We start from the raw sequence: 21,164 nt of genomic DNA, 5'->3' as shown, positions 1-21,164 counted from the left end.
AATGCTGAAATATTGCACCTCGCTTTGGATTCAAATGTTTAAAAATTATTTTAGTATGAAAATTATGGCAAGAATAAGCAGATAGAAAGTGAGAATCACATTTTCTTTTTGCCTTTCTGGATCTAGCAGATCTGTCACTAAGCTTTCTAATAGAATAGCAAACACTAGTAGCATTAGGACAATATAGCATGACCTTCTCTACTATCGGATTTTAAAAAGCCCTGAAACAGAACCACCCCAGACTTTACTTAGTGAGAATTGATCTACATCATGGTAGTTCGGTTTCCAGTTCAACAGACAGGAATATATTATATGCTGCTTTGGATCAATGAAAGCCCATGCTTATCCACTAAGCACTCAATACCCTGGAAAATTTGCATGTCCTATAGATTCTGTTCATTAGTATGGCTAATTAAAATGATGAGAATGTGCTATTGATCTAATTATGAAACATACACATAATTTGGGATGCATATGGGATAAAATGTGGTGACTGCACTGTTATGCCTTTCAAAGTCATGCCTGTTGTCTTACAAGATAGAGAAGGATTTATGGGAATGCCACTTTCACTGATGCCAGCTGACATACAGACACAAAAATAAATGGAGTCACTGTCAAAGGGCTCCATTTCCCCTGCTAAGCCAGAGGGTGCTGTGCCTGGAAGACCAGCCAAGCAAGAGGGGGTTGGCAGGGTGACTGAAGAGCGAGCATGCAGAGCATCCACTGCTGCATGTGTACCAGAAGTAGGAACTGATGCAGAAAGGAAACTCTCTGGAGATTTGATAATGAACAGTTACTCAAAACGTTGCAGCTCCAGTGAGGACAGCTTTGAGTTACAGGGTAGTGCAAGGTCAGAAGCTAAAAGCTTTGTTAAAAGCAAAAATAAGGATGAAGGCTATCGACCCCATCGATCAAAGCACTGTCAGAAAGGGGGTGAAAAAACCCACGGACTGGAACACTCTTCTCTATATCCAGCAGAAGTGGGAAACGCAAGCCAAAAGCTCCAGAAGCAGAAGAAGACTCACAAGAAAAGCAGTTCTTCTGCATCTGATTTGAGCTTGGTGAGTCAAGGATCATCGAGTTCATTGTCTGTTGTGGAAGAAAAAATAGAAGCTAAACTCAAATTCTCTCAATTTATTAATGAAGTTACTTTCAGAGTGCTTGATCCCATGAGCCTGAGGGCATACCGAGCTGCTAAACTGAAGAATACCTTTCCATCCAGTGTAAGAAGCCTAGATGATTTGCATATTAAAAGAAAGTCTCCTGAAAGCTGGAAAGAGAACATTCTAGATGGGAAAACCCACGAAGAAGTAGACTTAGACAGTCTGAGAAGTGACGACATTGTGGCTGGAGCACGAACACGCAAATTAGAGAAATCCTTGTCCCTGGATACAAGTCCCTCTCTCAGGTCACTTGATAATGGTGCCTCATGCAGAACAAGATCTGGCTTGCCTGTAGAAATTATGATTTCTCAAAGCAAAGAAATGCCAGCCACAAAATCTGCATCTTTGCCTAGAAGCACAAGCATGGTGAGCTCTCTCTCAAATCACTTCTTTGGGTGGTATGTGACAAGTACTTGTGCATTAATGTGACTATTTGAGAAGTGTTTTTGTCTTCCTGGGTGGGCTCTTACTGTGTACAAACTATTCTGCAGGGTGGAACAAACATGGAGGGTCTATTTTTAGTAGCTGCAGAAACCAGCTCTAGAAGGTATAGGAGGAAGGAAAGACAGGATACAACTCCCTAGCCCTTTTACTTTGGTGTCTTAAATGAAGACTATGAGATCAAAGAAGAAAGGTATTCCTGCACTGCAGTGAAGCATATATATAACCAGGCCAGCTCAATATGAGCAGGCAAAGCACCCTCAGAAAAGGGTGAAGAGAGTACTGTGACAGACTCACGTAGTCAAGCTCACTAGCTTAGAACTTGCTCAGGTATCTCTACACTAAACAGGCATGCTCAGTTAGTGTATTTAAGTACTAGCGAGAGCCTCTGACATCCTCTAAACATTGCTAAGGTTTGTGTGTCTGGATTTAATACACCTAGATAGATAATTTTTTTCCTGATTTTTCTGAAAGAAACCTTAAGAAAAGAAAAAGAAATTAAAAAAGGCTAAAGATTTCTTCTATGGTCTGGTCAAAAATATTTATGTTTTTAATTTTTTCTTATGAGATTCTTTCTTTGGTTGGGGAAGAGGTATTTACACCTATGGAGGAGGGCAAAGGGAAATTGTTGTTCTTTGCTTGCATGGCATTGTGAGAAATCCTGAGCTGCCAAACTTTGAACTGATATATTATGCTATTATGTATCCAGAGCAGTAGTTCTAATTCTGCTAAAACAAAGGTCCAGGAACTGTTGCTTAAGACTATACACATGCACACAGATGTTTGTAAAATAGGAGCTGCTACAGCCGCATTATTCTTTAAAAAGTCCATTTAAATTTCAAAACAAAGAAACAAATGGTTGTCTGTTCTCACAGAAGACTGTAGCAAGTGGGAGAACATCCCAGTCTTAAGAATTTCATGCAATCTTCAGCAACTCAAGCTTAGGATTTTATAGGATGTCCTTGGATGTTTTAATTATCACCTATCAAAGATGGCCGGAAGGAAAAGAGAAGAGGTGAAAGATAATGAAACACAGAGAGAATTTGCTGTCCACAATGGGAGCTGTCCTGCGAAGGGGTCAGGAGGCTCCAGCCCAAGCCCATGGCAGGATACACTTTTTTTACCTTTCAGTTAGCTATCTGTCAGAGCATCTTTTCCAGTGGGCTTGCTCATACTGTACAGATTGGAATGTCCAACTGATCGAGTACTAACTGACTAAACACTCCTGAGTGTTCTGTAATTCCACTCAGTTAATGTAGGCATCAGTCTACTCCAATTTAAGCATCAGCCTGCTCTAAATTTAGTCATTTAAATTAGACACAGTAGTTACCAAGCATTTTACCTCAACAAACAATGCCTCAGACTGCAGAACTCAACATGAGAAAAGAAAGGAGTGGCAGGGCAAGAAACAAAAGCAAAACATGTTCAGCCACATCTACAGATTAATGTCTCCTACATGCAAAAACTTTGACTTCAATGCAATTTATTTAGTGCAAGTCCTCACTCTAAGCATTCCCAGTAAGAAGCAAAAGGATAACTGTACAGACAGTCTTGGGTGCCATTATTGTAAAGATATTTAAAAAGTACTTGGTTATGTAATGTTCATTTGAATACGCATATAGAACATTGCCTAAAACTGTTTCATGTTTTAGTTGCCAAGCTGTTATTCATATGCAGAAGATAATCTTTGAGAGAAAGGAATGGATCCAGTTACATTGACTTAAATATAAAACCAGGATAGCAGAGATATAACAACACACATCCTGAAGAGCATGAAAGAACATGCTTGAAAGTTTGAGGTTAAGAAAGCTGCACCTAATAAAAGAACTGTGACTTAGAAGAGGAATGCTGTGACATTGCCTCCTGTCTGTTATGCTTTCTGAAGAGCCTTGAGGTGTCCACAACTGTGTCTGCACTGCATTTGATGTTTCTATATTGGATCCAGACCCACTAAAATGATTTTCAACTTTCAGACTTTTGAGAACTGGTCAAAATGTTCAGGGACATTTCTGCAGCAAGTATTTATCGGTTTGCAAACAGCTACCACTGAAATGAAATCTCACAAATAAACCACCTTCACTGTAGATCTATGGAGAGGAATTTCCAGACAGCTAGCAGGATCAAAAAGGATGCTCCACTTAGTGACTGAAGTTAAAGGCAATTCTGATAGGCAGAATGCAATTACAAAATATGATGGATATGATATTGCTATGGTCTAAATATTTTAGTAACCTGGCCAGCAGGGTGAAATTATTTCTCATTTCCATGTATTGATCTAAATTTGGAGTCACTGGATAAATAAGCAGGAAAGCAAAATGATTTAACTAGACAAAAGGAAGCCTCTGAATACACACCATTGTAGAGGAGGGTGCACAACTTGAGACTATGTCATACTTCCAGGCTGAAATGAAATGACCAGTTCAGTAGGCTGAAAAATGCAGGAAATGTATGAAAAGGGTTGTACACAATGGAAAGTTTCTCAGAACTGGGAAGACATGCTTGTCAGAGTCTGTTAAAGGACAGATCAACACAGAAAGAAATGTGGATGGGTTCAAACAACATGTATTTTCCTCAGATTCAGGGTATGTTTCAAAGAAAGCCAGGCATGAGAGGACACTGGTCTGTGTCTTTTTACACACATTTTATCTTAAGTACATTTGCTTCAGGTCACTAATGCCTTCAGGAAAGCCTTGGATACCACTGCTATTGTTCCAGGAGGAAACTATTGGTAATAATTTAGTTCTTGAATAAACATATAGGAGACTGACTTCAGATGTGAGCAAGTCTGCAGCTTCCTGAGATTTCAATCAACCTGAAGACTACATTTCAGGTAACTTTAGACATACATGAATGAGGATCAACTTTCTAACTAGATCTCATCTTTATGTACCTACTTTTGCCTGCACAAGGGATTATATAACACAAAATTAGACACTGATATTTCTCAATCACAGGAAAGCAGTCCTGTTTCTTTCTTAGAAGAGCTGTATCTTTCCATCGTATGAGAAACTATCAGTAGTACACATTCTGTGTGCAAGAGGTCTTAGAAGCACTTAATTATTGACGTCATCATTGCAACTATATGCATACATATCCTAAGGAATTGTGCACTTGTCACCTAAGGCCATGACATTATCTCATCACACAAAATAAGCAAGGTCAAGCCTGATCAATAAGAATGACTGATTAAGCTGCAATATCCCCTCTGAGTTGCTAGAAATACAATGTTCCAGCCTGGTGCAGAGGATTTCTTGAAAAACAAGCTTGGGTTGGGATAATGCCACTTCTACAAAACATTTTGGAAGCTAAGACTTCAGATGCTAAAAATTATGTCTGAATTGGGCAGGTGGTGTGAGGGCAGAAACATGGCCTTGCTCTGTAGGAACTAACCATGCTTATGCAGCTGTGTCTGAGAATAATTTAGCTGCATCCATGCAAATCTGTATCTGTATCTGAAAGCAGAGCCAACAACAATTGCTTATTACCTAGACAGCATCATTGCATGAACACAGACTCTTTCTGAACACAGAGTTATGTGCCTGCATGGCAACTTATTAGGTGGGCTTCTCAGCTTGGTTTGGTACCAGCTTTAGGGTTTATTCTGTATTTGACATACTGCAGCTACCAAGCTAACTGCATCCCTGCTTGTCTCACATCTCCATCTGGCCTTCATCTTTCAAATTAATTGCACTAGTCTCATTACCCAACTCAGGTTGATGCTACAGCCACCTGACAGGACAAGGCACCTGGAGTGTCACAGATGCAGTCACGCTGCCTCTGGTGTGATTTAGTCTAAAGGGCCAAACTTTGGCTCCATATAAGTAATTCAATTCCCTCCTGTAGCCTTAGCAAAACTCTTGGAAAACAAAGTATTCATTCTCGCTCTAATTTCAATCAGCATATGCCCTAAAGTATTTAATTTCTATAGCCCTCAAGGGAGAAGTGGACAAATGCCTGTTACAAAGGCTTATATCTGTATAAAATGCAGACGAGTGAAGCACAAGCTAGAATAACACTGCTTTTCACTCCTCTCACAAGAAATTAATATTACAATAATTACTGTAAAGAAGAAGTATGACCAGTGTAGACATTTGTATATGATATCGAGAAGATACAAATCCTGATGATGTATATATCTAATTCAGGTAGGCTGTTTAATTCTTAAGGAACCTTATAGGTAGCCTACTAAAGTGTCATAGACATGAACACAAACAAAGTGATACTAATTTCTGCTCTTTCTGCTATCTGTTATGCATGAGGATTCCTGCTGTTCATTACAGGTTCTCTTGCAAGAAGAATGCCTTAGCATAGGGATGGCTCTCTGGAGTTGCAGAGGCATCTTTAGAAATTATAGCCTCACACACCTGAACTTCCCAGGCATGAAGGAACCTGAGGTAGAGTAAGACTATCCTGCAAAGGCTGTAGAATGCCATAGCAGTAAAAAATGCAACTAATCTTCCATTTCTAAAGAAACTCAGTTTCTAGGGCACCCAAGTTCTAACAGAATGTCACTGAAAGAGCAGACAAGATGGTGATTTTTGTTGCTCTAGGCCAAAGCTCTTTTATATAAGAAGTCTTTCAATCCTCTTTCAACCCTTCCAGCCTGCTACCATGCTGTAAAAAAAGGCAATTGCTTTGTTCTTGGATGAATACCAAATCTTTCATTTTCATTTACAGTACAGTGATGTTTACAAGTAAGATTTGGGTTCAAATACATTATAATGGAAAGTATCTATTATTTCACTGACTCATGCATGCAATACATTAAAAAAGAAAGAGCAAGATGTGGTACCAGAAGCGCAGAGAGATGAAGTGATTTGCTCAGGTCAGTGATCAAGCCAGAAGCAGAACACAGGCCTGAAAAGCCTTCCAGTGTCCTATTTTATGGTCTGTTCCTGCTCTTTCAGGCAGGCAGGACAATGCAGGACTACCCACAATAGCAGAAACAATCAGGTTCTGATCCACAGCTCCGGTAACTCAAGGTTACCAGAGGAATGTAAGAAAGAGAACTATATCAGGTGCTTCAGTTCTTTAGCACATGACATGCACATGACAGTTCATATCATTAAGGCCTCATATGAGTCTCATGGCAATGAAAAGTGCCACATGGACACCTTTCCTGGCATCCTGTCCTCTGCCTTGCCATGCTATCCCACATGACACTGCTTAGATATTTGCTCCCCTCTGCCTTGCAAATTGGAGGTGACCATCAGGCTGTTGGTAGTCTAAAAATGTTTTGTCAAAATAGACATTAAAATATATGGCTTAGTTCCTTTACCAAAAGCTTGACTGAGAGAAGATACCGGTTACTTCTTTTCTTTGTTCAGAGACATCAGACAAATACAGCAAATTTCAGACTTACTAGCTTTAAACTCGTTATCATAGCATAGCCACTGAGCTGTTAGCAATCTAAACCATAACAACTTCACTCTTATTTTTTCTTCATCTCTAGATCCCTGAAAACAGTCTCTGTGTCTGGTAATACTGTATAAGAATCACAAGTCAAAACAATTCAATTTGGGTGTGGAAAGCCAAGTACCACATCTTTAGACAGTTGGGGCTGCAGTTCTTCTATACTTCCAAGGATTCCTATTGCATCATTATAACTTCTCTCCTTCTGATACCAACACTGACTGTTTTCCTAATTCTATACACCCCTATCAAAAAATTGTCACTCTGGGTGCTGTAGTAATGAGTAGTATTGCAAACGTATGCTAATGTGTACACTTGGAGCTTTCAGGATAGGTAAATTAGCTTTATAACACCTCATAGGTGTTAGGCAGCCAAATACTATAAGCTATAAAATCTGATGACCAAAAGAAATGGTAGTGCTTTCTGACCTCACTCCATCTGAAATCAAGGACAAACTTCATTTTCCACTGATCAAGCTATCTTAAATATCTCCTCAATCTCTGAGAGGACTTAGCCATGTTATATTTGAAGCATGTAGTAGTATTAGTAGTACCAGCAGCAGCCAAGCTGGGGCAAGAAGGGGCTCAGCAGAGACTAATGGTCCACATTTACCCAGCTTCATCAGTTAAATAGAGAGTGCTGAATCCTCTCCTTCATTTTGTTTGTGACATTTATGGTACAGTCACAAGATATGGGAATTCAAGAAGGCCATGTGCAATTTCACCTATAGTTAACACCTCTTGTCCCAATAATATGGCATTGACTCCTTCTTCGACTGCTAAGAGGAGTGCAGCAGACATGTACTGTAGGAGAGATCAGCATAATGTTTTTAGAGCAGCAGATGTGACATCGTTTTACAAGCAACAGTATGAGCAGATGGTGTTTAGAGAGTTCTCCTTGCCTGCTCTAAAACACCTCCGTTGGGTCACTAATGGATCCTTCGTCTAGTCGAACACAGTGCATAAAACTACAATGTTCCCAAGATGACGCATATGGTCATTTACAGCTTCTCAGCTCATCAAATACAAATTAGATCAAAATCTTCTTTACAGGACATAGACATCTATAAGCCAGTACTCAAAAGAGTAAGCTATTTATTCAAGGCAGGATAAAATAAAGACATCCTGAGCTGCCTGTCAGTAAAAAGAATGTGTTTTCAATGAAATTAAGTATCTCACCATAAAGCCTGCAAGTTTTGAAGTTAGGATTTGTACTCGGGTTGTCCTCCCCCTCCCCCCCCCCCCCCCCCCCCCATTTTTAGAGAAGAAGGGGAGCAGCAAGTGAGTCAGGAGGGAGATGTTTGCATAAAGGAACAGACATCATTATAATGGTGAATTTCTGCACAGGATTTAGGGCTCCAAACAGAACACAAAACCATCTTCCAGCCAAATCTACTATTTTCCTTCAGAGGGGCAGCTACTCAGCCAGAGAAAAATGCTGAGCGCATGCACTTCACATTGATTTCGATATCTCTTGGCACCAGCCAGAGGAAAGCAACATTGGCAATCAAAAATGCTTAGTGTTCCTTTTCCAGTGATTTTTGTTAACATGACTTTTCCCCTTCCTTTGAGTTTGAAAATCATTTCTCAATTGCACTCTCTATCTTTGGGTGACTTTAGAAAGAAATGGTACTTTCAGAGTAATGGAAGCTACAACAGGCTTATAACAATTACCATCAGCAGAGATGCCCAAAAACGGCAGAGCCAGACAAGGGAAGGCAAAAGAACAAGAGGTAGAAAAGACCAATAGATCTTTCTTCTCTGGCCTAGGTTTGGTCTAAAAGCCTTTCTGTGTAATTTATGAGAAAAGATTTTAAAGGTGTTTCAACCCATTTTTCATTTTTTCCTGCAGCCAGCAGCCTGTATTCGTCATGTTTACGAAATGGGGGTTTTTGCCCTGCCATAGCATGGCTTTGGTATATCACAGAAGCAGAAGACCTCAGCATGCAGTGACTCTCTCCCACAGACATATGCAGTAATTAACAGAACAATTTTGTCTGGTCAACATAGTGAAAATCTCTGAATTCTACCAAGAGAAGTTGCAAATTCAAGGCACTGCCCAGAGCCAGAGGTTGCTCTGATTTATTTTTCACTTGAGAGTGAACTGATATTTTTGCGCCACTCATTCTAAGGTTTTTGGTTCTATTAAAATTCTGCCCACTGACGTACTGCATGCAATTAATAGAAACATAGATGTAACCTTGCTCCCCTCCCCACTGTGCTCTAACATCTAACCTGAGTAAAATAAAAGTTCACTTCTTAATATGAACCTATCACAGCATGCATTTTGGGGACAGAGAAGAAGGAAACACTATTACATTACTCTGTCAAAGCTGCACTTGAAATACTCTGTTTTCTCTATAGGCTTGGTGCTCTGTGGGTTTTATTTTCTCACATCAGAAACTAGCATTAAAACTTTGAGACTGACAAATTTCAAGAGCAGAAACTTTTATGAGTTACAGGATAGATTGGAAGGCTTTATACTAAATGTGGGCCTCAGAAATGAAGCTTACCTGCCCCAACACCATGAGTCATGTCTCAGAATATCAGGAACTGCCAGCTTTGACCTCAGGTCTGATAAGGAGAAGTAGGACCCCATTTGGGAAGCTGTTTCATATTTATAAAACACATATTTTTTCATAAAGCTCTAAAAAATGGCATTTTCACAGACTAGCTCAGACATTTGTTTCAATGACTTCCTTTTTGCAAAGGGGCTTAAATCTGACCTTCTCAGATGAAACTCTTTAGTGCCAGGAGTTTTAGATGACAGGAAAAACATCTTGTGGATAAGAAAGAAGCAGCAGATGCCATAAATCTTGGCTTTAAAACAATCTCCCATGATATTCTCATAAGCAAGCTAGGAAAATATGCAGAAAAAATATTAGAAGATAGATGCAAAACTGTATGGAATATCTTATTGAGAAGGTAGTTCTTAATATTCAGTTGTGACTGGGGTCTCCGGCGGACCAATACTATTTGGTATTAGCAAGCAGATGCCCTTAGTTTGAGATACCATTGCTATCTATCTACAGAGAGTAAATAAAACATGCAATTCTGCTCCTTTGTCTGATTTGGAAACTACAGGAGCGCATTTATACCCCTGTGTAATACTCTTGAGAGGATGCTTGTGAAATTTCCAAAATGCTGACTTCCCAAGAATAAGCACGCATTTACCAAGTTTAAAGGAAGCTTTCCCAGTTCTGAAAATCAGCCTTGGTGGAAAAGCCTTCAAGTCTTTTTCTCTGTTTTGTAGAAAACTTATTCAGTACCTAGAATATACATAAGTTGTTTAAACATCCTACTGTGTCTCCCGTACCTCAAATCACTACTGTATCTACAGTTAAATTTGTTTCCTTTTTCACTACCAAAAGGATATTCCAGAACTTGTTCGGAGCTTAATGTTGAAAAAACTCAAGCGAGCTGGATACAACAGCATTGGAGTCTTTATTCCTGAACAGCTAGCTCATAGTCTGTAGTTTGCAAAGCCTTCTGTTATGACACTGTTGGCCAATAGCTCTCAATTTCTGACAGTAAATTCAATACCTGCAAAGATAAACTAAAATTATTCAAATGCACATCTGTATCTGTCGAGTTTATGAGCTGTTTGCATTAATATTTCATGTTAGCTGGGCAAGAATGATCAGTGATACGGCAGTCTCTGCCTCCTGCTCCCTGCTTGGATAGCGAGAGCATTTTAAACAAAAGAGAATGAGGAATAAAAACTAGGCCTGTTCGTACAGCAACACTTGTTCTCTTGAAAATAAAGAGACATTTCCCCCAAAGAACGGCTATTCCCTAGATAACCGTAGTAACAAAAACCTGCTGTGTGAACACAGTCAAAATGAGCAGCTATTGAGGATTCAAAAGCTGGTTCACAACCACTTATTTCTACAGCAGCCAGCCAGACCTTCTCACCGCTTGCTATGCTGCACTGTGCTGCAAGCTCACAGAAAGTACCAGACACGTCCTATTTCTGGAGACTCGGAGCTGAATCACAGTCTTGCAACAAGAAGACCGGGACTGCCTGTAAGCCAGCAGGATGAAACAAAACAGCAACAGCCACTGGTGAACAGTCAGGGGCCTTACTGGTCCTGACTACCTGAGGTGTCCCCCGCCCCGTCCACAGCCCGGGGCCGGCCGTCCCTGCCCCAGCCATGCCGCAGCCGGCCCAGTCTCAGCTTCCCACCGCCCTGCCCTGCCTGGCCATGGGCCCCATGGAGCCAGGCCCAGCTGCAGGCCCACGGTGCAGCCCGGCCCTGTCCCCAGGGAGGCACCCAAGGCCCGGGGCTGGGGCTGCCCCCGGCGTCCCCCGGCTGCCCTGCTGCTGCCTGGGGTGGTGGGACAGGCTGCGGCTGCCTGCCCCTGCCCTGCCCAGACCCCAGGGCAGCCCCATGGCTGCTGGGACCCGGGGCCTACAGTGGGGCAGGCAAACATGGGGTGGACAGAGGAGGTGCTGTGCCAGACGCTCGCCTCCTGCTGCTCCGGCAGAGCCGATCCCCCAACAGCAGTAGCGGATAAAATGTTGGCTGGTACGCAAGAGGCTATCGCAAGGAGGAAACAGAATTGCAATCGTGCAAACCATACGAAGCCAGAGTTACCCGCTCATCGTAAGGCATTTACATGGAGTAATGACTTGGTAACAAAAACCTGCTAAAATTGTGTTCACGGGCACCCAGATTAAGCAGTAAAATGCAGAAAAGACCTTTCATTTGCCTTGCATAGCCCCGTCTTCTCCACTTTTCAGTGTTTTGAGGTTTCCTCTTGCTTCTTTTTTTGATGTTGTAGTAAACCAAAATGGATGCTAAACCAGTCAGCAAAGTTACATGAGGGAACTGTACAGTCCATTACAATCAATGCAGTTAATTAAAAATACAATTAAAACAGAAACAGTAATAAGAATTGGAACACAACAAATAATTAAAATTAGTTTGGCTCTTTTGTTGAGCCACTCGGCCCCCAGCTGAAAGTAAATGGCTTTTTACTTCATTGATAGCTACAGCAGCAGACCTTACGCAGCTCTAAGTTCTCCTTCCAGTGTGAGGGTGCAAGTGCATAAGCCCCCCCTTTCCCACCTTCCCCTTGCTCTACCTACCCACCTTCTGCAACCAGTCTGCCACTCAACTCCCAGTGCTGCAAAACTAGGAGCTGGACTGAGGAGTTGCAAATACAGAGCAGGAAAGAAGCATATGGTGGCAGAAAATAACAAAAAGCCTGTTAATTATTCCAACAAAATATGAAACATTCCCCTACAGCAGACGGGAATCTGTTGGCAGATTATTATTTATTTGTTTATTTTTGTTGGAGACTGTTCCCCTCACAAGCTACTGGCAGCTTTTCCGTACCTTGCTCATAACCATTTTGGAGTGTAGGAGCTAATATTGTAGGAAGAAACCTGGGAAGGAAAGAGGCTTTGTTCTTCAAACACCAGGCCTTCAGAACAAATGCTGGGTACTAACACAGCTAACTGCTTCATTTCTGAGCTCAAGTCTGCAGGAATCATTTTTACAGGTTATTGTGTCTCTGTCTGATACTACCACAGCAAGTGTTACAGCTCTATAAATTGTGTATTGACAGCCATGGTTGGTTTCCTGCTTTTCTTGTAATCATTCTCATCTTAAGCGTTCCTCCCTTCCTAGAAGGAAATACATCTCTCCCCATGTTGGAAAATGTTAGTGACAAAGAGCAGGGTGTTCAGAAGAAAGTTTCAGCTTTCACTTTCTCATTGCATAACCTCTCCAGTTCTTTGAGAAGGAAGAAGTAAATGAACACTTCTGGCTGAGTCACTGTTTAATAACACGATGATTAGCTAAACATCATAACAACTAGGGATTAAGTATTTTCCACTCTTACTGGACTTCTATCATCAGAAGAAAACAACAGGTAGCTCTTCTAGTAATTCAGTTATTTTAGTACCACAGATCGATAGCTTGATTCTTACATTTCTCAAAACTATGAAGCCTAATAGCTATAATAAATATTAGCATGTGTCTTCTAAGCTATAATGGGATTTTATGAAGGTGCATGTTCACTGCTGTAATATGTCAGGAAGAACTAGCTAAAAAAATGTCTTTTAAATCCTTACTTTCTGTTGAACAACAATTGTTAACACCACAGCTGCTCCAGTGCTAGTTGTTATTTTGTGTACTGACAACTATTTTCCAGATAAGCACTGCTGCAAAATGTAGGTAAAACTGGACATAGATTTATAGGGTTTACCACTACATGAGAGCCTTCTATTAAATGTGGACAATAATAGAAGCTCCTGAGACAGATGAAAGCTTTCCTGAGATGGTCAAAGTAAGGGAGGGCATAATACTGGCTTTTCTTACAATTGCCTCCACTGGTAACTTTGGGTAAAGGCCCGTCTTGGCACTGCCTCAGTTTCCCCAGCTGTAAAATAAGAATAACTCTTAATCAGTTTTCTTAGTGTTTCAAGATCCTCTCATAAAATGGATGTGTTGCAAAAACATACCTTACAAAGTTGAAGGAATTCACTCATAGAATGATCAATTAATTCCCTTATTTGCATCATTTGAGGAGTCCTTATGCTAATGAATACCGGAAATTTTTCCGATACCCCTGTAGTGCTTACCAAATATAAAACCAAAGTACTTGATCTATGCTGCTTAGGAGTGTTTCTGTTCTTGTTATTCTTAAGAGTTTATGCCTTGCTTTGGTTTTTGTTAAAAACCTTTAAGATATAGCCTGTTAGTGAACACATGATACCTTTTCCTGAAGTACAGAATAGAAAAGTTATGATGAGTGCTAGAATATCATATAATCTTTAGATCTGAGAGGAAATAACTTTAAGAACACTGTGTGCAGTCTGGTCAGCAAGGTAAAGGTATAGCACTGGAAGATGCTCAGAGGTGAAGGTATTATTTTAGTTTGGTGGGAGCATGTGATAAACTTTCTTGAGGCACTGATGGACAACCGAGGCTTGTGCTTACTGTCATAATACCTCCAGACATGGGCAACAGTTTGTTTCACTGCTCAGTTTTCTAAAGTGATTTAAAGTGAGCAGCCTTTTTTCAGTGGGAAGTTTTGCATGATTGTCACTCCCAGGTCCTTCTTTCAGCAACTAAATTAGACACACATTCGCCAAAAGAATTACCTGTTTCCACAAATCACTGTACACCATTCTTTTTTTACCGGAGCAGACAGGTTGACACTAAATTGTGACACTAAGACCTTTTTTTTTATTTCACACTTAATATAGCTTATGAACTTCCTAGTCATAACAGAATTTTACAAAAGCATGGGTATGTCCCTCCAGGATGACAGGAAGAAAAACCTATGGAATGACTAGTTTCTAGATTGCTTCAGTTTGTTGAAAGGAAAATTTCTGTATGGCAGTAAACAGTTCTTAGCTCCAGACCAGGAAGTCTGGTTCTTTCCAAAGTTACCTATACCCTATTATCACATTAACTCATTCTTTTTCTTCCAGATCAGACCATCATCTCTGTAAGCCTTAGTAATGGTATGAGTGTTATATTTCTAGGGAGATTTCTTGGGTATCAAAAATAACAGCATTTTCCAACAATGGTGTTGTATATGCACAAATATGTCTCTAGTGCTGTCTTCATTGGTCTTTAAGAGCATCTAAATCTATGAACATATTAACCCCCATGTGTGCCATCTAAATTTCCCTCCCTGAAGAAATTATTCCTTTGTACTTATGTAATTCCTGTTGGGCTGTATGTAACAAAAAAAAAAATAAATAAATTAAATAAAGTCCATCTAAAATGTCAGTGCACTGTCAATCCCTGAAAACTTTGATCTACAATGGAATGACTGCATGATGTAGCAAATTTAACTGTCTTGTCTGAGGTTTGTCCTGAGTCTTCCAGCAGTCAGTGCCGTTTATGCCAGCCACAGCCCAGGACTCACAGCCTCTGAACTGTGAGGCTGATGCAGTTCAGACTTAGTTCAGTCACAGACTTTATATATTTGCACTTTCCTTTTATAGCTCAAAGTTAAAAATATCTTATGTTTCTATGTCAAGTACAGCACTCAAACCCCTGTGATGCAGTTTTGCAGTTAAATTACTGTGTCTGGATTATCTGGAAACTATTAACTTCAGTAAAAGTGCAGCAGAACTTGCTACTGTCAGAAATAAACTATCTTTTTATTATCTTGTTTTCCACTGTCATCCATTACTTTCACAGATGATAGGCGCACCATTAAAATTTTTCCAGTTCTCTTCCATATTTGCAAAAACACCCATCTAGCAGACCTTTTCATAGGTCTATTTCTCTTTATACTTCCTGTATTTTTTATTTACAACTGGTGCAATGGGGTGTTGTGTGTTCACTTTGGGGCTACAGTACTTCACATGAATTCTCTTTACACAGTGATGCATCTCCACCTGTCTCCACTTAACAGAACACATTAAAACTTAAGTGACAGCCATGTTAGTGTTTTATATTAACACTTTACCTCTCAAAATATCAAATGCAGAAAACAAAAGAGACCTCAGGGAGAAAAAGAAACAAGTGGTAAAAGAGTTATAGCTTTTCAGGCACTTCTGGCATAAAAGCCTGAAATTATCTATCACTGGATTTTATCACCTGTGGAAAAATATGATTTGAGGATTATGACCAATGCTGTAAGTAAGAAAGTCTAATGATACTTGTGCTGTTGTTATCAATGTATAATATGTTATGGCCACTGTGGAACTGCTCATTACTGAGACGTGAAGTCAAAGGCAAAGTAATAAGTTTTGAGAGCCTAATCTTGCAAACACTCGCTGTGGGGCATTGTGCTTTCTGATGTGTTAGTTAAAGAAAAAAATACAGGCAGACAAGTTTTTGCATGTTCTTGGAGTCACCACTCTTCCTTATTCTTGGGGTTGTACACCAAAACTGGATGAGATGCACATGACAGGTATTGCTTGGAGGTAAGAGGGGAGTAGCTATGGGACCAATTCCCAGGAGGTAAATGGTGGTGGTTTCCATGGGATCTCATCACAGGAGCTTGTCAGCCTGGTAAGCTTGTAGCATCCCCCACAAGCTTGTCTCTCCCATGGAGAAAGATTCAGATCACCCCAGACCCCTGCTGCCAGACACCCTCCTGGTCATCTCAGCAGCATGGATGCTGCACTTGAGTTTCTCAGTCCTGAAATGCCTTGAAAACTGTGCAGTTACAGCTCTTGTTGTGGACATGGAGAAAGTTTATATAGGAATCAGGGAGCAGGGCACATGCTGTGGAGGCCCCATTTATCTGAGCCTTTAATTCTTAATGAAAAAGGATGATGTAGCTTTTCCATTCTGGAGCCATGGGAGAAAACCTGGCACTACTAACAACCTTTGTAGACAACATGATTTGCATAATTTCACCAATAATTAAATGCTTTAATTTCTGATGATAAAGAATGTTAAGAATTCCCTTTGGTTAAAAATAGCTTGCTCCTATGACTTTGGTTATTAATAGTTTACCCAGCATTGATCTGAAACATTTTGATAAATATTCAGAAATTCTCGGCCTTATATTTGATCATTTATTTAACTAAACTACTTAGTATAGAGGTAAGAATGTCTTCAAAGCAACAGCTTGTTTAAAACTCTATCTACATAAGCTATTAATTAGAAGTGACTTGTAATCTTTTGGTATAGCTGGTTTAAAAAATGTTCCAAAAAAAAAAAAATATCTTGCTGTATCTTTTCTTTTTTTCTTTCTTTTAAACAAGTCATGCTTCCATTCCTTTTGGTTCCTTTGGAAAAAGTTCTCTTTCTTTTATGAACAGGCTTTGCTTTACCTTGTTTATACTTTTAAAATACCTTTTTATTTTAAGTTGGCATAACTTTTTAAAGATTTCTGAATAGGAAATTCAGTAGTTCTTCCTTAATGGTGCTTTGCCTTCAGGCTGTTTATCTGACAACACATTTCCATTCTTTATTTTTGCATTTCCTCCCCCAGCCTGCTTTTCCTTCTGAATTAGCCACATATTAAGTAGAAGAATTTATGTCTTTTTTTGCCTGATGTTAATTTCAGGCAATTTTCCATGCTTCTATGCTCACATACAAGTCCCCAGTAATCCTGATTCTATATCAGGTGAGATTCTGGATTGCACTCTCTCTCCTACTGCTGTCCTGTCGTGCTCTTTATAGGAGGAAAACCCGGCTACCCAGCTTCAGCCAGATCCCGTACCTGAACAGAGAGGGGCCAGGACCAAAGGACACACCCAAAAGGAGTGGTTGCATAGTCCTCACAGAGCCTGAGTCTCAATTTATGCTGCTAAATAATTGTAACAACCAATTTCTCTGTCTGAGTCTTGCATAATCACAGCAGGTTGGAAGGAAGGAATTAAACTGGTTTTTTCAAAGTTCTGTAAAACATCATGACATGATGCTTTCCTTTAAAAAATGTATGGAGCTATACAATAACAATAAAACAATTTTTCAGTGAATACAGAACTGACTAACAGCTCTCTAGGGGGTTGTTTCAAAAGAAATCACCTTACAAGGATTTCAGAAATCAGGCCTACACAATATTAAGCCTTTTCATTGGCGATTGCAAGGAAAACTTTTACAATTATGATTAATTCATGGATAACGCAAACATTCACAGTGTGCTAAATAATGATGACATCAGAGCAAAGTGATCTCACTTTTGATTTTTTGAAAGAACATTAATATAGTCAATGCCAAAATTATACATCCAGGTGTAAGAAGGAAAGGTCATAATTTTAGACTAGGAGACTGTAAAATAGGCTCTGTTCAGGGTCAAGGATTTCTGACTATGTAGCTGAAAAGAAGCTAACATAACCTTGGATTTGAAACTAGAGGGATAGGAATGTTAAAGAGGTATCTTCATTTCTGCACACAGAATAGACAAGACCAGTGTTCCAGACACTGACAAAAAATTCAAGGGTGACATTGAAGAGAGACCCAAAAATTATGCTGCACCAGGAGTTCCTGTGCATGGAAATGGCTTCAAAAAGGGTATGCTCCATGGTCATTCCAGGCACAGAGGCAAGGTTGACTGATGTGTAATTGCTCAACACTTCCCTCTCAAAGGTTTCTTAAAGTTCATGTTCTCCAAGTCATTCCAGAAGATTGCATATGCTACATTTCCCAGGTCCTAGGGAGCTCTGTAGAGAAAATGAACTCCTATTAGCTGAAGCAAGAAGTCAGAAAGGAGTGAGAGAGAAGTAAAGTTTTGTTGTCAATCAAAACAAGCTAAGACAAAGAAACTGTAAGATTAAATCATCCATAAGGTTAATAAAAGTTAAAGGTTAATAATAGGTTAAGACAGTGACTAGTGAGTCATAATTTAGATGAAGAGTGAAGGAAAAAAGCCTTAAAGATGGCACAATCTTCTTCAGGAAAATGAAGAAAGGATAGATTTCAAGGAGAACAAGCAGAGCTGGATAAAGATATAGCACAAGGGAAGGCAAAATTCAATACTGACAAATCCAAGTGTGCTTGATGGCAAGAAGTCTAAATTTATTGTGAGGGAAAAGACAGGAACAGAACAAAAAATCCTCATGGAAAACTCAGTAGGAAGATTTGCTGAACACTGCTATGGTCAAAAAAGTAGGTAGAAAAAAAATAAATTAATTTTTGTGACCATGTCACTCCGGTCTAGAGTACTGAAAAAATTTCTGGTCTTCATCTTGACAACACCAGGCAGAAACAGAAAGTTTTTAAAGAAAAAGGAACAAAAAGTAGTTAAAAGACTTCTTTAGGAAGAGACAGAAAAAGAATGGATTAAGTTTAAGAGAAACATATACAAAACCATGGGTAGAAAAATGATTGTCAGGCGCTCTAGTTTCTACCTTCATAATGCAAGAATGAAAAACTCAAATGACACAGAAAGGCAATAAATTCAAAACTGATCAAAAGAAGTGATTTTTAAACAGAGTAAGTTTCATATAGAGCTCATTGTCACAAAACAATCTGAAGGTCTGAAAGATCAATGGGAATCAGAGTAAAGTTAGACATTTATCTGAAGGTATATAAATCAGGCAGCAAGGTATAATCCAATTCTACCTGACAGGAGTTAGCAAGTTAGTTCTTACTTATGGGTTATTCCATAATCACTCACTATGTCATTTCACACATTTTCTTGTGAAACATTAGGGATAAGACCTTTAGTTTAGATGCTATGATACAAGGAGCCATAAACTCCAAAATGCACCTCTGGAGACCATTGATATGGAAGATTAGAAACGAGGGGAGTGTTTAGGTCATCAGCAAGCTGAAGACAACCATATACAGTGGTAGCCAAATATGGAAGAACATGCAACATCCATACCATACATTTTCGCAGTGCTATTCTAGATTTGAAAATGTAAGGATATAAACAGGCAATGTTTGAAGGGCAAGAGAACTTCTATTGGGCTAAGTGATACAGCTGGGGAAAGAAAACAACAACAACAAAGCCTCTTTATGTGTTTAAACCTTTGTTTCTTCCAAATAAAGTTTCAGGAACATCATGGCTTTTCTATTTGCTTCTCAGAATGTACCAACTGATGTAATAAAATGTCTTAATTCTCCCTATAAAACTTGACTAGCTCTTTTCATATGTGCCAGTTATTGCTCTAAAAAGAAAAAAAACAGCTTTGCTTTTTGAAGGAATGACTTGACCACATGAAGTACTTCTTTCTGAGGGTTCATTTGGCTCCGTAGTCATAGCCAGGCTGCTAGACTGACCTCACTGCAGCCTAAAGAGGAGACGATCCTGATAGCCTTTTCTAGTGATGTTTGAAGTACAGTCTTACAGGCAAATCCTTGCTATCTTCTTTCGTTTAAGAGAGAGAAGGGTGATGTCATCCTCTCCCTGATAAATACTAATATCAAACTGGAAGTTAAAGTGAATTCTCTACCCCAGAGGAATATACCTGTTGGATGAAACTCCAGAAACAGTCGAATCGAATAGCAAAAATCACGCAGAGATCAATAGAGCCAGAATTTCAGTCTATAAATTTAGAACCTCTCCCAGTTGAAAAGGACATCAGAGGATGGGATTTCTCTGACTGGCTCTGGCATTTTCCTGCAGTGTATGTGAAAAAAGGCTCCTGGCATGTTGTTTTTAATTATGTAGTTATATTAATAGTACATACAAAAATTTCTATTTTGACTGCTGAGCCTTTTATTTCCCATTTACTCCTAGATTTTCTAGATAGGTCCTTTTTAACCCTTTCCCTATTTTAGTTATTTTTCTCACTCCTTTTTATTTTATGGTTTGTATGATTTTTTTGGTTTAATGGATTCTTTATTCTGCCACACTGGTGACAATGCTTCTTTCCCTGGTACTCTTCCCTCAGTTCCTCATGTTTACACTGTTCAAAGAAGAAATGTACAACTGTATGAGGTGATAATACTCTACCCTGAGGTTCAGACTCTCACTGTGACTCTTTCTTTTTTGGACATCCAGAAAGCTATTTTAAGAAAAAAACCCTTACATACTATGTAGCTGCTTATATGCTTTACTGTTTATTGGTCTGCCTGTCCCCATTTTATCAGGCTGATTAATTTCTTGAGCAGATTTTCAGGACTACTATCCCATCTACTTTGCTTCAAAGCATTTGGCAAATGTGTAGCCTCCTTTTGTTTATTTCTGCACAAGAGCAATTATTTTACTGCTTGATATTCACAACTGTATTGTCACACCAAAGACTACTAACAATATAAATGTGCCTTCAGTTTAATATATACCTAATTTAATGCCCCATTTCCTTGCCCTATTCAGGCATAAGTGTTTTACAGATATGACACTGCCTGTGATTTTTTTACTGAGCCCAGCTCCTTTTGCCTCTGAAGATTTCACAGTCCCTGGTTCTTTTCTTCTCTCTGCATATTTGTGATACTGGGAAACGCTGTTTACAAATTTTGTTTTACAGGTATCAATACAGAGACACTAAGACCCAAATCCATCTCCAGACTAGTCCCATTGTCACACAAAGAATGAGTTGAAAAGCAGGATTTGGGAAGCTAGATGAAATGAAGTCTTGAACCACAGCAACATCTTCCATCTTTGATACCAAAATTTAATTTAAATGGAAAACAAAACCTTTAACAGATACTTAATATATCTTCATTTACAGAGCTTAACAAGTTGAATCTTTATTAGTTGTATTTTCCTTGCCTTTTTCATCAAATCAGTGCAGTAATAATATAGCTCTCCTAACTGAAATAGAAGTAGG

At 39.4% G+C, this 21,164-nt stretch overlaps 2 protein-coding genes across 4 annotated transcripts in view; one reads left to right on the top strand and one right to left on the bottom strand.

Annotated features, from left to right (window-relative positions):
- The window catches only part of WDR25 (WD repeat domain 25), a 736,496-nt gene that overhangs the window by 492,027 nt on the left and 223,305 nt on the right, over positions 1-21,164 (bottom strand). The gene's annotated exons all lie outside the window — the stretch shown is intronic.
- Positions 564-21,164, top strand: part of BEGAIN (brain enriched guanylate kinase associated) — a 153,288-nt gene continuing 132,687 nt past the window's right edge. For all 3 annotated transcript variants that reach the window (XM_049829048.1, XM_049829047.1, XM_049829046.1), the window contains exon 1: positions 564-1,529. In XM_049829048.1, the coding sequence (XP_049685005.1) occupies positions 603-1,529 (927 nt within the window). In that variant the 5' untranslated portion in view covers positions 564-602. The remainder of the gene's footprint in view (positions 1,530-21,164) is intronic.

This window comes from Accipiter gentilis, chromosome 25 (assembly GCF_929443795.1).
Source record: "Accipiter gentilis chromosome 25, bAccGen1.1, whole genome shotgun sequence".
In the NCBI taxonomy this organism is placed as follows: Eukaryota; Metazoa; Chordata; class Aves; order Accipitriformes; family Accipitridae; genus Astur; species Astur gentilis.
This window is presented reverse-complemented; position numbering and strand designations above follow the sequence as displayed.